This window comes from Lampetra planeri, chromosome 22, assembly GCF_965212315.1.
Source record: "Lampetra planeri chromosome 22, kcLamPlan1.2.h2, whole genome shotgun sequence".
NCBI lineage: Eukaryota > Metazoa > Chordata > Hyperoartia > Petromyzontiformes > Petromyzontidae > Lampetra > Lampetra planeri.
This window is the reverse complement of record NC_136128.1, coordinates 6466282-6483498: the sequence shown is the minus strand read 5'-3', so window position 1 is coordinate 6483498 and position 17217 is coordinate 6466282. Positions and strand designations below refer to the sequence as shown.

The window sequence follows — 17217 nt, the reverse complement described above, 5'->3', positions numbered from 1 at the left end:
GTGTGCTGACAGCTGCGCCACTCATCCAACGGGGTGATACCCAGTGAATATGGAACATTTGGCCAACGTTAGTCCAACGGTTCCAACCACATGCCAACATTCGCCCAACGTTGCACGTTTACTGGGTTCGGGTTCCTGATGAGACAGATCGCTGGGGCGTCTCGTTTTGGCTCTGGAATCATAATTGCTAACGGCTGTAAACCAGTGTTGTGTTCGTGCTGCTGTGTTTCTCCTGAATGGCCACTGAAGCCGTTTGCTCAGAGGTCACAGAGCAATCGTGGATTGATTCCTGTCCTGTGCTGAACACAGATCTACTCAGTTCTCTTCAAGGGCACCAGAGAGAATGAACAAGAGAAACACTAGATTTGAGGCTTTCGTGACTGCAAGGATTCATATTCTTAGGTTTTTTCGGTAAAGTCACGTAGGTAAAAAAATTTATATTAATAAAAGTAAAATAAAACAAAATAAAAATCACGTTTGATACAGCTGTCGTGGCTGTGACGGTTCCACCTGAAGACGGAGGCTTGTGTTGCTTCCGAAACGTCGTGATTTTTATTTTGTTTTATTTTACTTTTATTAATTTAAAATTTTTACCTACGTGACTTTACCGAAAAAAAACCTAAGAATAAGAGAAACACTGCAAAAGGCCTCTTAGTGTTTGACAGTACACATTTCATTTGCGCAACAATGTTGGAATCAAAGAGAGTTCAACCAAGAGCAATTAATCTCAATATTTATTGTAAATACGTTGTAATAAACATTACGATTTACAATCATTGTATTTAAGCGGCAGATTGACAATAAAGGTGCCTCGTCAAAGCGCTAAAATTAACTTGTTTAAATACTTATGCTCATGCACAATTTTAAAGTGGTTAATTGCAACCTCATGGGATTTATAGACCAATCGGAGGCTTTTTAAAAGAAATCAGTTAAATTTTTCTCACTAAATGCATTTTCATTTTATTTGTTCAGATATTAACTTTCAATGAGCTCACATTTAGATATCCCTGGCTTGCTCGCCATTGATGCAGACAGTTGTTTTCTTTTAAAATCTTTTAAACCAGCGTTTCCCAATCTACCAACCTTCACATGTAAATAGTCATTACACACCACGTGTGCCTGATGATTGGTGAACATGGAGTGAGGTAGAAAGTGCTGATCCAAATTAAGACAGAGATCTCGTGTGTATGTGTCAGAGGTGGGACAAAGTCATTGTTATGCAAGTCCAAGTCGAGTCGCAAGTCATCAAATTCATGACTCGAGTCTGACTCGAGTCCAAGTCACATGACTCGAGTCCACATCTCATAGGTGGGACAAAGTCATTGTTATGCAAGTCCAAGTCGAGTCGCAAGTCATCAAATTCATGACTCGAGTCTGACTCGAGTCCAAGTCACATGACTCGAGTCCACACCTCTGGTATGTGTACATCAATCGTCGGGCACAGACAGCATGTAATGATGTACACTGTGTTATGATCAGTAATCATTGAAAAGTGCATCATAATCTGGAGCGAGTATGTACTATTTGATATTCATGTACATCATGAATGTTATGGTTGTTTTACCTCCAAATTACCTCCAAATTCTTACTGAAATATAAACAATGAAATTATAATTTGACCTCTGTAGGAACCCCCCCTCACCCCCCTTTATCGAGGTTGATTTGTCACCAGCTAATTTTATAGACACGTGACTCTTCATACACACTCGCTAAGGCCATTTCAACTTTTGGTTATGGGTTACAGAGAAACCTTGTTTCTGTTCAAGAAAAGTGCAATGATCACGTTGCCTTGTTCACCTCTTGCATCTCTGTAACGGTAAGCCGCCCTGTAGGCCTTCACCAAAACATCACAGCAGCTTCCTGAAGCCAACCAAAATCCGGCAATGTGAAGTGCTTATGATAACACAACAACTCCTTTATAATGAAGCACAATTTGTTTTCCAAAAGTATCCCAGTACATTGCAGATTTGTATCGCGCTAAGCAGGAGAAAAAAAACTAGAGTTCACGACTACAACGTCAAATATTGGATTGCGTAATGTAAAGTTGTGATGCAGTGAAAACAACATAAACGGGAGGCAAGGTGGTCAGTCCTTGTGCTTAGATTCACAAAGGCTCATTAAGCCTGATGCGTCATCACAAATATGCCAATAATGTGATGACAAAATATAGGTTTTTTTTTTTTTGGGGGGGGGGGGGTCTTACAAAACAATGTATTTCCCACCCACTGCCTAACACAAGTCGGTTATGATGAAGGTTGTCCAGTACAGAAACAAACAAGAATCAAGGATATGAAAAAAAGGAAATGTAGTGAGAATAATGGGAAATATAAGGAACAAGAGGGAAAAATGAACTGAGAAATGTGACCCAAGAAGTGAAGAGAGAAGCGGATGGGGAGGAAGAGGCTCTTTAAAAGGGCCTCAGCGCTGCTGCGTGGAGGAGCAGTGTCGGTTTTCACAGGGGGCGTGGAGAGAGGAGGAATCCAGAGTGGGCGTGGCCACACAAGTCACGTGACTTTCAGGAGGCTTGAGCTGACATCTGCACATTCGTTACGACTGGCGTTGTTATGAATTTATTTCGTGTGCTTTGAAAAAAAAATGCAATTAATGTTTTGCATTTTTTTTGCACGATTGAACTATTACATAATTACATTTCATCGACAGCTATAAATGTCTGTGCACAGAAGCAAAGCAACTGATTTAACATGAAGCCTGTAAAATGTAATAAATTATGCAAAATCAATATTTAATGTGAAACAAATTGGCAATAAAACATGTAACGTTTAAATTTCAGATTTGTTTGAATCAAAAACGTAAGTACTTACGAGGTTACATTTTCAAGAGCTTCAGCTAATCAGTCACACTTCTTTAACATCACTTTTGCCAAAAATAGTAGTGTCATTTTAAGTAAACATTTTGATTTCAAAGCAAAAACAAGGACAGAACTTTGCTTAGTCTTTGAACAACCATCCCTGTTACCAAATGTCTGTTGGTGGAACAAATAAGTGTATTAGAAGAGGTGTGCCTGCTCTGATCCAAGAGAAAACGAGGTGTCTACCGAGGCTGTGATCATCAACCCAAAAGAGTATTTGTTTTATAGAGGCACTGCACCACCATAGGAATGCTCTAAACAAACACAACGGAAGAGTTCTGGTTGATGACGCGTTCATATATATATTTGGTTGATTTCGGCTGTTTTGCTCTGGGCATTATCTTATCAACATCGTCATCAGCCACCCTTAAACCAATAGTGGCCGAGGCCATTCCATGCTGATATTACTGCCCATGGTGTTGTGCGTGTGAAATCACTTTCCGAAACATCCAGGGTTGTTCTTAAAAAATAATGATAAGGTTTGCATTTGGATAATCAGTTAAATGCCAATCGCGTTCCTGTAGTCGTGACACGCGGTGATTCAATGTCCCTGATGGAAATCTGTCGATCAGCAGATATTGCTGACGTGAAGCAATTTTTTGACCCAACATTACTCGAGGTGTCCTTCCAGATTTCTATAGTGTGATTCACCTCATGTCAATTATCCAATATGTTTTAAAAAAATGTTAGCCCTCATATTTGGCTCGATGGAATTAAAGTCAAAATGATTGGCGACCAGGCTGAGCACACCAACCTGCTAAGCGGACATCTGTGACCTACTGAACTTCCTATCTCATCGGATTCCTCTAGTCTAATTCAGGATTCTGATTCGTGTTCTGAAGCTTGTTAACTTGTTAACATCGGTTAATGCAAGGCGGCTGTCCATGCTGGATTCCGCGATGTTTGCTGCACTGGCCCCGTGCTATGACCAAGCTGTCCTTGAGCTCATGTGGCCACCTCTGCCACCTGTTTCACCTTCCGATTATTTCGCGTGATTTTAATGTTTTTCCTTTTAATGTATGAATCACTGTTGTTTATTAGTAACTTCACAGACTGAGATCAAATGTGTTTCATTCGTTATTCTGTTAAGTGGCAGAATCTGCAGGAGGAATTGTATCGCTAATAGTTTTGGGGGGTAAATATTTTGAGAAAATAAATTGAGCGCAAGGATTAAAAAAAATGTTGCCATTGGCAGAACGTTTATAATTCTAAAAAATATATATTTTAACGAGCATACACAAATTGGCGATGGGAGTTTATGGAGAATACCATTTGTGTTTCCATTTGCCGACACAAAATGGTCACGTTTATGAATAAATGTGGAATATTTTTGAGTTTTTTTCGGGACATTAATGGGATGAAGCTCAGGTGAGAGTCAAGAATTCCAGTTCATATTCTCAGGTTTCTTGCGGTCGAAAGAAACACTATTTGTTTTTTAAAATAATGTTTAGAATGTCAACCATTCACATCACTTCATCAACCAATACCAGTAATTTTATCATGCCAGTTTTACACAACTCACCTATAATGGTATAATAAATTAGCCTCAATTAAGACTTTGCAACTGATTCACTTTGGTTGATTTTTATAAAATGGAAAACCGAGGTCACGTCTCTTCTTAGGCAATGGGATTTATTTCGTTGTTTACACCTGGCCTTTAATATCCAAACCACGATATCTGATTACAACCTCGGTGTAATTTTAATTAACTGAGCTCATGACCGCACTCATCAGCCAGCTTCCAGCTGCTTCGAGGAAACTTTAGCTTTGAGAATAATTAGATTCAATATTTCCCATCGAAATTGGCAAATCTCACGAACAACTATCATCTCATCGCCTTGACTTCATTACACGGAAGATGCTTCAGAGGCATATGACGCGGTGATTTACAAATAATGCAAATTAGAATTTCTTGGGGGGTTTTGGCATATTTTTTTTTAAGGCAAACGATGCAGTTTTCGGCAACACGATTTGTTAGGCAACCGTTGTTATGCCATGAGGAGAGAATGCTTCTCGTCAAAAGGAATGTGGAATTCTTCTTTTTTTTTTTACCCCCCTGCTGACTTAGGGGTCACCGAGGGAGACGATCACTGCCGCAGGGAGACGACGGGACTCGACTGACTGGGACCTGCACTGCCCCTCGGCGCAACGAGGAGGCTCGTCGCGCACAAAGTCGCAGCAGCCGCGTACTCTGAGCGCACGTCGATTCTAAACGTGGAAGGGGGGGAAAAACCGTAGGACGCGGAGACAAAATCCACGCGACCGCGGGGAGAGAGAGACACACGCGAACTCCAAATACACAGGCGTCAGATTCGGGATCGCACCCAAGACCTCCTGTATACCAGGCAAGGTAGTTAACATCTCGCCTCCTATTCTCCTTGAACGTAAGAGTTTGCTGATAGAACTTAGGGCAGGCAACGTGAATGCCACGCGCGTTCAACAATGAGAGTTGCCCCTTAAGCTCGTTAAAATGAGGGCCGTCCACCCTCATTTGCCGCAGGTCTTCTGGTGGAGATGGGGCAACCCGATGACGGCAGAGGCTGGGATCCACGTCACATGACGTCGGGCAGGTCTGGAACGGAGCCAGGGATGCTCTCCCTTCCGTCATTCTGCGGCAGCGGCACACAACAAGACGCCAAGATACCTCGTGTGACCTTAACGGACTGTTGGGGCAAGCGCTGTTCGTGAGTAGTGCCGACAAAGGCCCGGCACGGCACACGAGGGGGGTGGGTGGCCAGCACCACGCCCGGTCGACTTTGTCTCCCACAGTGGCGATGTTTACACACCGCACCAGGTGCTCAATTGAGGATGAGTCGACCTACATGAGGCCCAGGACCGATTCAGATAATCGTCATTGGTGTTGACCGTGAGTGGTAATCGACTTGAGACTAAAATTTCGCAGGTTGTCGTCAACCAGGCTCAGGACAAACACATTTTTTACATCGCCAACGAAATTACCATCGGCGAGATGTCACTGGACCAATATGCGCGCGCATGCTTTAGCCAACATCAGTTAGTCCTGCAAGGGGTGGCTAAAGCCAGGGCTGGATTAAGGTTCTTGTAGGCCCCCTGGCACTTCTGATTCGTCGGATTTTCTCCAGTGGGCACTGCTGCTGTCCCATGTCACTACCACCGCCGCTGTTCACTCGCGAAAAAACACAATTTGAAGATGTTATTGCTAATTTAAAAAAAAAAAATTCTTCGAAAAGTTCATCTCCGGCGTTAATTTCTCTCACACCTTATGAAAACAAAAACAATAAACGATTGACATTGCCATAACTCTGCCTCTTTGTAGACACGTTGTTGCCTATCCTTGCTATGTATAAATATATTTATTCAACAATATATCTCGGTTACCATTTTCTTATCATACATACAAACAACAACAAAACATGGCCACATTTTTTTTCGTAGCGCCCTTCAGTTTTCATGGGCCCTAAAGGCACAGTGGCTTCTGTGCGGCCCAGGCTAAAGCAACCCTTTTAAAGTGCGTGCCCGTGCCCGCTGCTTTAAATGTCCGAGGCATGACGCACGCGCGCCCTGCCTCCAAGTCGGGCAAGTTCAATACGGCGGCGCTGGTAAAGAAAAACTTTTTTGTTTTGTTTTGTAACAAAATGCCACATCCACTTTGTGCAAACACACTTTCAAGCAATGTACACCGACACTGTTTACGTGGAAGGTCTACAAGACCCTTTTGCTAATTCGGCTTTTTCAAGAGAGCCTCTGGCTGTCTGAGCGTCCGCGCCACCGGTGAACCCCAGCCACCCGAGTTCGATTCCCGGCTGCGACTAACACAAACAAAAATCAGAGGCGACTGATACCTGCACTTTGTCAAGCTGTCCACGCCCCCAAGGCCTTCAACAACCCACACTGAGCGGTGCAGTCAAGGACGGTCCAATAAGCGCCCGTGACTGACACAGCACTGGGATGCCTTCATCCGGCAGTGGATTCCAGATCGCTGGACATTATTTTCGGTTCTCCGAAGCTGCTTCGACTAAAGCTTACATTAAGTTTAGATTCATTTACACGGGAATTCAAAGATGCCATCGTGCTTTTATGAAGATATTTCATGATGATGTTGATATATGCAAGAGTGATAGTGGTAATCAAGATTATGATAATGTATGATCTTGGTAAGATAATCACATTAATAATGAATGATTACTGTACAGCTTTTCTTAGCTATTCTTACATGCTGATAGCTCAGTTCATTGTATTAGCCTCTTAAATGTTATCCTGATGGCAATGACGATGATCCAGATGGCAATGATGATCCTGATGGCAATGACGGTGATCCTGACGATGATGATGATACTGATGGAAATGACCATGATTCTGATGGCGATGATGATGATCCTGATGGCAATGATGATCCTGATGGCAATGAGGATGATCCTCACGATGACGACGAAGATGAAACCTTTGGCGAATCGCTATGCATCTTTTACCTCCATGCCAGAGTCATGGGACATCTTGGAGCCCGTGCGGGTGAAGTTTTTGTCGTTCACGAAGGAGCCGTTGTCCGCGGCTTTAACGGACACGACGTTGGAGGAGCGCCCTTGAAGCTTGGACATCTGCATCCTAGAACACGCGGGCACTCGTCACACCTTCCCCCGCACCTCCATCACGCAAACTCCGGTCTTCCTCGCAGCTGCAGCCTTTTGGCTGGTCATCGAACAAAGACGGTTCACCGCATCGCGCGCTTCCAAGTGCGCTTCTGCGGCCGTCTGGAACGCTCTTCCTTCGAGACATTAGGAAGCCACTGGAGCTAAGCACTTTTTGAATCTCGATTGAAAACTCATTTGTTTTAGAACTGCTCCGATTAGCACGGTTGGCTACGTACGGTGCAAAAGAAGTTCAACATACATAGGTGCACGGGCTGCTGATGCGCGTCTTTTGTGTGAGCTTGATGAGGATTTATCACTCCGGTACAGCATGTGCTATCCCCAGTGGCCCGTTCAACAGGAGCATGTTACTTCAAATGGCTTTCATCTGGTAATTCCATTCAATGAAGAATAATTATTCCTTTCTTCTTATTCTTCTCAGATGTCCATGTATTTTTAAATTACCGTTCAACGGAATATTCATGAACTACTTCCCGCGTTTTGTTTACGGCTTCTATTAACCGAATGAAACGTGCCGCAGTGATTAAAATAATAAAATGTTACAATATAATTTTAAATACATTTAGAGGCGTGTGCTTTAGTTTAAAAAGATAACCGTCCCTTGGTAAAGCCGCATCTCTTGCATAGAATATTTGTGAAAAGATATTGTCTTAAACAGGATAGTGCCATCACCTATTAACAGTGTTGCTTTATATGTACAGTATAGAGTACCCAATTTACAGGGTGCTTCAAAAAATGTGAACACTTCCGAGAATTTGCAACAACACCACAAGAAATGTGCCTCCTCCGGGTTCTGGAGACCACCTGGAGAAGATTCCAGGCGTGCGTTGACAACGATGGCGAATAACTGGAGACTCTTTGACTTTCTAAAGCTATTGACATACATTTGTTATTATGTTACAGTGTAGTATTATCCGTTCTTGTTTCCATTAACAATTATAGTCCCATAAAAGTGTTCACATTTTTTTGAAGAACCCTGTTTTCAGTTGTTGGTATACGGTGGTCGAAATGCGAATGTAGCAAAGTTCCGGAATGAAAGCTACTACGTCCGGGAGCTCAAGCTCACCGACGTTTCTCTCCGCGGAAACACCGTCGCGTAGAAAATCATTTTGAATCGCGACGATCCGGCACAGCGTTGTATGCCAGACCCATTTCGACCGCTGTTGGCACGGTAGATGAATGTCGTGGGTCGCTGTGTGAGCGTCAATGCCGAGCAACCTACAGTTGTTTAATTCCGATCGCAATCAAGGAAAGGAGGCTGCCAGCGCTCACAAATCCCAGCACGATGGACACGATCGTCGCCAGCGAGAGGTTGCCGGAGTCTGTAGTAGGGTGAACAGAGAAACACGCATCTTTAGTTTTCACTCATCTACTCGCACAAAGACAACGATCCCCTTATAGCCTTAACAGACTGTTGGGGCAAGTGCTGTTAGCGAGCACATATAAAGGCCGGCACGGCACACGAGGGGGTGGGTGGCCAACACCACGCCCGGCCGCCTTTGTCTCCCTAGCGGCAATGTTTACACATCGCACCAGGTACTCATTTGAGGCTGAATCGATCTAGGGGAGGCCCAGGACCGGTTCAGAAAATCGTCACTGGTGTTGGCCGTGAGCGGGAATCGAACCCGGGGCGTCAGGTTCATAGCGCAGCGTAGCGCTAACCACTACACTACCGCTACACTATCGCTCCCTCCGCTCGCACGCGCACACACATAGACACTCCACGTGTCCCCATGAATCTGGTGCATTAACAACCTAGCGGAGGCACGGTGGGTGGTTTAAACATCACTCGCCGTTGACGTGAGCCGAGTAACGAGCTCGGGTCACCGAGGGTTGTAGCGCGCGGTGCGTGGACCACTCTGCACTGCTGCTCCCACAAGCACCCACACAGACTGTTGGGGCAAGTGCTGTTGGGGCGAGCACCTGTGAAGGCAGGTACCACGACCGAGCCGCCTTTGTCTCCCTGGTGGCGACGTTTACACACCACATTAGGTACTTATTTGAGGCTGAGTCGACCTAGGGGAGGCCCAGCACCGGTTTAGATAATTGTCACTGGTGTTGGCCGTGAGTGGGAATCGAACTCGTGTTGCCGGGTTCACAGCGCAGCGTAGCGCTAACCGCTACACACACACACTTCACACGTCCAGTTCCTGCAAGGTTAACACAAGCAGAATTAATGTGTATCTCCATATATCAACTCGCTCACAAACTCTACATGTGAATGCTTGCCAAGCGTGCGGGGGATTGGCGGGTGCGCGCGGCTCACCGATGCAGGTCCTGCGATCGTCGGCGAGCACGTAGGGGTCGGTGCACGCGCACTCGAAGCCGCCGTCCGTGTTGACGCAGGAGGCCGAGGCGTGGCACGGCGGCACCGTCTCGTCGGCGCACTCGTCAACGTCTTAAGACGGGGGGGGGGGGGGGCAGAATGAACGGCGGCGTCTACGTCGCAGTCATCGTCATCCTTAACCCGGGGCTCCGATGGGGAGTTTACGCTTCATTTCGTAATGTTTCTTTACTCACGTTGACGACGCAAGCAGCGGTCCAACACATTTTTTTGAATTACGAGTATAGTCGCCGGACCGTGGGTGTGAGACATTGCCGTAAAGTGGCTGAGACGAATGAGTGTGGCAGCCAAAGTTGGGACAACCACTGACTGCTATATTGCGATTTTAAGCTTTCGTGACTGCAGGGATTCATCTTCTTGGTTCTTTCGGTAAAGTCACGTAGAAGGGAAATAATAAAATAATAAAAATAAAACATAATAAAATAATTCTCACGACGCTTCGGCCACAACGCAATCAGCCGTCCTCAGGTGAAGAACAGGTCTGTCGGAAAGACAGAGTCTGTCGGAAAGACAAGACAGCGACCTGTTCTTCACCCGAGGACGGCTGCTTGCGTTGTGGCCGATACGTCGTGAGAATTATTTTATTATGTTTTATTTTTATTATTTCCCTTCTACGTGACTTTACCGAAAGAACCAAGAAGATGAACCACTGCTACATGGAGGCGCAGCGTTGAGGTCAGCTCGTGTGCAAGCAGCGAGATGGGTTGTCGCATCGTGCGGTCTGGAGGGGTGCAATGGCTTGGGGTGGCATTCATCCAGCCGTGGATAGATCCCGGCGGACGATGACGCGTCTCGAAAGAAGCACGTAAAATTCGACGACTTGACAATTGTGAATTGTTGTCGGGAACTGCTCGCCGCGATCCCTGCATCCGCCAGAGATGCCTGAGGCCACTGTCGCACGTCCGATTAGCGCGGTTGGCTACGTACGGTGCGAAAGAAGTCCAACACACATACAACATACATAGATACTGGAGGTGCTGCATCCATCGCGTGATCATGGGTTTCACAAAGAGAATCGATGATCGGATCAATCGAAGGCGTCCCCGTATTGGCTTGCGAGGATGGGGGGGTAGGGCAGGGCGGTTCTGGGGTGGGGGGGTGACTTATTAAGTGCCTTCTTTCAGCACAGCCCAGCCTCGTCACTCACGCTGGCAATGTTCTTCACGAGAAGCCTCTTTAGGAAGTTTGTTTTTCGACGCCGAAGGAGACGCACCAGCGGAGCGGCGATGAGCGTGACGTGCCGATGTGGGTCACGGGCCGGGCGTTGGAATCGGGCAGCCGAATTGCCCCGGGAGGGTGTGACGCCTTTTGTGAGAGCGTTTGTAGAGAAAGGCTCGTCAAGTAAAGCATTTCACGCTGTCCGTTCTCTGTTGGAGAACATTACATCGTCGTTCGCGTCGAAGTTACCGCATTTGCTTGGCATCCTCTGTTCGCTTTAGCAATCGTTTACGAGGCGGTTGTGTAACCATGAGAGGGTTCACTGAGATTGGCTCAGTAACCATAGATATATATATTCTTGGTTCTTTCGGTAAAGTCACGTAGAAGGGAAATAATAAAATAATAAAAATTTAAAACAATTAAATTCTCACGACGTTTCGACTGCAACACAAGCAATCATCATCAGGTGTGAAATCCACAGCAATATTTTTTTTTCAAAATCCACAGCAATAATTTTTTTCTCATTTTCTTGCTGTGGATTTCACACCTGATGATGATTGCTTGTGTTGCAGTCGAAACGTCGTGAGAATTTTAATATTTGATACTAACATTTTAATTATTTTATTATTTTCCTTCTATGTGACTTTACCTAAAGAACCAATAATATGAATCCCTGCAGTCACGAAAGCTTAAAATCAAAATTTAACCATTGGTATCTCATTTTTTCAGTTGTTTAATCGCTTATTTTTTAGATCTTTTAATTTAGGTTGTCAACTAGATTTGGGTTGTGATGTTCACACACAACAGTCTTATCTTATGAATGGCACCAAGGGGTCTTGAAGCCTTTAAACTGGTGACATGATGTTATTGACGGTGACGGTGATGGTGATCATAGTAACAATAATGATGGCGTTTACGTTAATGAGAAGAATATCCGTTTTTTTATATAGTAGCCTAATTTATTTAACTGCATCACACAACGCTGCGCACTCCGCAAACACACAGAGACACATAGATAAAGGTGACTTCAGCCAATTACTGATCAGTGTGTACACACGTGGGAGGAAACAGGAGCGCCCTGAGAACACCCACATGTGCGAGGGGGCAACACTCTATTCCATGCAGATGGGACAGATGGTATTCGTCCATATTTGCTGCAGCGCCTCCTCCTGGCGAGCCAGGATATGGCACCTCGACGGCCACGGGAAGGAAATGTCGCAACATTTGTGTGGTCCACCAGCCCTCACGCACCCACAGTGGTGGATTACACGTTGATGGCGGTGACAATGTTGGTGGTGCCAATGATGATTATGAAAATGATTGTGGCGATGACAGTGATGGTTGCGGTGCTAATCACAATGGGGAAAAGCATAGCGGTGGTGGTGATGATGATGATGGTGGTGCTAATGATGAACATGAAAATGATTGTGGTGATGATTGCGGTGCTAATCACAATGGGGAAAATCACGGTGGTGGTGGTGACGATAATGATGATGGTGGTGACGATGATGGTGGTGGTGCTAATGTTGATTATGAAATGATTGCAGTGATGACAGTGATGATTGCGGTGCTAATCATAATGAACAAAAATCATGGTGGTGGTGACGATGATGATGGTGGTGGTGGTGCTAATGATGATTATGATAATGATTGTGGTGATGACAATTGGGAAAACTGTGGCGGCGCCGGTGGTGGTGATGGCGATGACGATGGTGAACGCAATCGGCGGTGTGTCGTCAGCGATTTGCCGTCGTGTTCTCACCGTCACACGTGGGCGGCGGGCTGCTCCAGCCCTGGAAGGTGCACGTGACGTCGGCGGGGGCTGTGAGTCTGTAGCCGCTGTGACACATGTACGACACCTGGGGCTCCCCACCACTAGCGCACAGGACGAAGCCTCCGTTCTGGATGCTGGGCGGCTCCCCGCAGCGCCCCACTGCACGCAGTCACGGACGAGGATGAAGGTCCCCACAGCGTTGCGTCGGAGACGGCCGGGGCAAGTGCTGCTAGCGAGCGCCCGCTCAGGCACGCGCGTGGCGCGAGCGGGGGAAGGTCCGGTGGAGCAACTACGCCCAGTCGCCTTTGTCTCCCCCGATGATAATATTTACACACCGCACCAAGTACCGATTCAAGCACTGAGTTTGTTGTCATTTCTCCCGCACCTCTGATTAGCACGGTTGGTTACGTGCGGTGCGACGGAAGTTCAACATATATTAAGGTTGAGCCGACCTAGAGGAGACCCACGACTGGGGCAGATGTCACTCGCCACTGATATTATCCATGTCTAATGCCAGTTTCACAGTGCAGTGTGCTAACCACTATCGCCCGCACGCGACATAATCACACGACACGAACAAAGTACAATACTTCGCCCAAATCAGGGCCTTTTTGTAAAAGTCCAAATACTCGGCAAGAGATTTCCCCGAGTAAAGACAGAGAGTGTGCGCATCATTATCTTAGAATGGTCCCGGCCAAAGGAAAGTGGAATTCACACCACCGCCACGCTCCAGGAGATGGGTGCTACGGTGGTGAGATGTTAAGTGCCTCGCCTGGTACACAGGAAGTTGTGGGTTCGATACCGACCCTGACACCTGCACATGTGGAGTTTGCACGTTCTCCCTATAGTCACGTGGATTTTTCTCCTAGTCCTCCGGATTTTCCCTTCACATTTAGAAACGTGCGTTTCGTGTATTTGGCCGCTCTAAATTTCGACATGATGTGCCACTTCATTTGCGGCCAGGTCGCTTCTGAAAAGAGCTATGTAGCTCAGTGGGCCTTACCTGGTAAAATAAAAATAGATAATAGTTTAGTTTTAGGAATGGGTGTGAGTAGCACCACACATGACTGAGGAGCAGTGCAGCTCAGAGTCAGTCGAGTCAAGTTGTCTCCCTGCTCCAACGGGTGTGCGGCAGTGCCCATCCCTCTCAGTGACCCTAACTCAGTGACAGAACAACAAAAAAAACTAACAAATTCCACATTCCTTCGGCGAGGACCGTCAGTTCGGCAAGAGGAGCCAGTCTGACTTTTGAGCGTCGTCAGCCGGCAACGAATCGGGCGCTCGCGACACCGCCGGTACCTGTCGGCCTCTCTTGCCACGCTTGGAGGTCGAGCGCCGGCAAGCTTGAGCACGAGACGAAGTCGGCGGGATACCTGCCCAAGATGAAGGCGTCCACGGGGACCTCGGTGAGGCCGGAGTTGTCGCAGACGACGCGCGACAGCGAGTGGCGGCTCAGCTCCGTGCGCTGGGCGGGAGTAAACACGCCCGGGTTCTCCCACCAGAACCTAAATGAGACGCACGCACGCACGTGGAGGAGAGTAACTTGAATGCGTCATTTCGTTTGGAGACCGCTAGCCAGTCTGGATTGATCTACGTCTACTTGATTGTCCTTCCCCCGCAAACCCGATTATCACGGTTGGATACGTACGGTGCAAAAGAAGTTCAACGTACACACATACTCTTTTATTTTCTACGAGGTAAGGCCCACTTAGTTTAGCTTCAGTTCACATACCTGTCAACCCCTTATCAGTGCCCTACCTTATTGCAGACCAATTCGGACCTTATTGGTCACCTCGTGCCCCTATACATCTCAGAGTTCATCCTACAAAGTCCCATCACAAGGGAGAAAAAAATAGACTTTTTGTTTTTTGCCCATATTGAAACAGCTATACGCCGTATGGACATGAAAACAAAATTTCCCTGTACAAGAATACGGGGTATAAACCGTATGGGTTGACAGGTATGAATTCAGCTCCGCAAGAAGCTGCCAGCACACGGAGCGAAACATCTGACTATTTCGACACAAGCGGTTACGACCCCGAACAACAACAAATGAAATTTGCGTCTGCGGCGGCAGCACCTGTCCCCGTCTCTCAGAGCCTTCATCTGGCGCCCGATGAGGCAGGCGAAGAGAGGCCCCACCCGGCTGTCCGGGAGCAGGTCCTCGGCCAGCCCGCCGAGCCAAACGTCCACGTTGTTGGGGTGGCCGTAGAGCTCCATGAGCTTGGCCACCACGTCGGGGGACGAGATGGCCCTGGAGAGGTCGGCGGCCGTCTCCAGGCGAGCCAGCCCACAAAATTGGCGCCAGTCGTTGTAGCCTTTGGACGGCGCGCGCACGTGCCATGGAGAGGAGGAGAGAGATGCGGCACACGGCAAGGGTGAGAGGCAGAGGTCGCAAACGGGTTTTGATTCCTTATCCGTACCCGTACCCGGCCGCACCAGGGTCGCAAACGGGTACCCGTACCCGTACCCGGCCGTACCCGTACCCTACCCGTACCCGGCCGGGTACGGGTAGCGTACGGGTATCGGGTACCTGATTGCGACCTCTGGGATGAAGCCATGTTGCAGGCACGGGTGGGTTGATTCTAGGAACTTGAATTGTGAGAAGAGACAAGACGTTGGGAAATGAGTGACAAACAGTTACTCACCAGTGACTCACGGTCTACCCGTACCCGTACCCGGCCGCACCAGGGTCGCAAACGGGTACCCGTACCCGGCCGGGTATGGGTAGCGAGGTACGTATCGGATAGGGTACGGGTATCGGGTACCCGGTTGCGACCTCTAGTGAGAGGCGGGCGAGAGTGCTCCGCGATTATAGTAATTTTTTCGTGGTGGAGGTTCGGCAATTGTACTGAAATCCTCTGATCGGCATTCCCATCGATGACTTTAAAATAAATTGTGAACACAACGGGTTGTGTTCGTTGCAGTGGTGCGCGCCTGTAATCCAGCACTATGGAGGCAAGGGTTGGAGGATCACACAATATTGCGAAACTCCCTTCTCTTGTGCATCACGGTGCCATACCCTGGTTCACCAGGAGAAGGCATTAGAGCAAGGTGACTAATCACCATCTGTTTCCATCTGTATGCTCCCTGTGTGTGGGTGCTCCGGATTCCTCCCACTTGTATAATAAATACTCGCCATTAATTTACTGAAAACATCATTAAATGAAAACCTGCAAATGAGTCATACGCCTCAGTGTGGCTTTCCTGGATAAATAATACAATTATTATTCGTACATTATAGAAATTCCAATAGAATAAAGATGATGGCGATGACAATGATGATGGTGTCATTCGCAGCAATCATGAATATGACGACGATGATATGACGACGATGATCATGATCAGGATTTGAAAAGGAGGATGAGAGGCCAGATCGTTTGTATTATCGTTTGCAGTTCACCAAGGAATTGGGCGATTGCCCAGGTAGTCAGTCATGGGCCCCCAGCATCCACTAGGGGACGATTCCCAACCCGGCGTGTGATCGGTGACGTCGTCACGGACGATGCCGGGCGGGGGTGGGGGTGTGCTGCGGGGGGTAGGGGGGGGCACCTGGGAGGCCGTGGTCGCGACCCCGCTGCAGGTTGAGCGACGCGAGGTCAAGCGCCACCTTGTCCGTGAGCTCAAAGAGCCGGTCGCGCAGCTCCTCCGTCATCATCTGGTCGGCCACGAACAGCTTGGCCGGGCGCGCCAGCAGCCCCCGCAGAAGGGGGTCCAACCCTCCTGCGGTGACGCAGAGGGGGGGGGGGCGGTGGAAGATGTTGGGGGCGTTGGCGTCGGTTTGCGAGCGAGGGGGGGTGATCGAAAAGTGCCGTGTGGTGGTGCACAAAGTGGCTTTGTGAATAAGCTGTCCACGAATTGGATATGACTCCACTGGTGAGACCCAGAAGGTCGAAATTGCTCCAGAGTTTCCCGGCTTAATTAGATTCTGCCTCATAAAACCTGTCTGGAAAGGCTAATAGACAGGACTAAAATATAGATTCTTATTAAAGTGTGCAGACACAGCATAGAGTTGTGCTTATATTTCATGAAACAGTTCAAGTAACGTATGGTTTGGTCCGGGAATGCATCACTGTGCAGACGATGGTTCTTTCATAAATAAGATACCACACTGCATCATGGGTACCCAGAATGCAACGTCAGAAACTTTCAAACATTCTACTGTTCATGGAAAGTCAGTTTCTACGTACATTTGGACTTTTGAAGGGTTGGCCCATTACAAATAATTATACTCTGAAAATAATCATAAAAAACATTGGCCAATCAATATAACTCCAAGATGAGCTGATGCAAAGAGGTAAAAGTTTCCGTCGCTCAATGCGATAGTAGATGCATTTCAAAAGAGAGCACACAAAGTGAAACCAGAAAGATATCTGCCGAATGGCACATGCAGTACACACGAAATGTTGTCCCACATCCGACCGCATAGCCGCTTTTTGGCGTTCTC

At 47.3% G+C, this 17217-nt stretch overlaps 1 protein-coding gene across 1 annotated transcript in view; it reads right to left on the bottom strand.

Annotated features, from left to right (window-relative positions):
• Window positions 1–721: 721 nt before the first annotated feature.
• Window positions 722–17217, bottom strand: part of LOC144724948 (thyroid peroxidase-like) — a 35426-nt gene continuing 18930 nt past the window's right edge. The window contains exons 10-17 of the mRNA XM_078604286.1: window positions 16323–16493; window positions 14851–15088; window positions 14070–14275; window positions 12759–12929; window positions 9761–9892; window positions 8717–8816; window positions 7318–7450; window positions 722–5478 (exon numbers count right to left, since the gene is read on the bottom strand). Coding sequence (XP_078460412.1) covers window positions 5422–5478; window positions 7318–7450; window positions 8717–8816; window positions 9761–9892; window positions 12759–12929; window positions 14070–14275; window positions 14851–15088; window positions 16323–16493 — 1208 coding nt within the window. The 3' untranslated portion in view covers window positions 722–5421. The remainder of the gene's footprint in view (window positions 5479–7317; window positions 7451–8716; window positions 8817–9760; window positions 9893–12758; window positions 12930–14069; window positions 14276–14850; window positions 15089–16322; window positions 16494–17217) is intronic.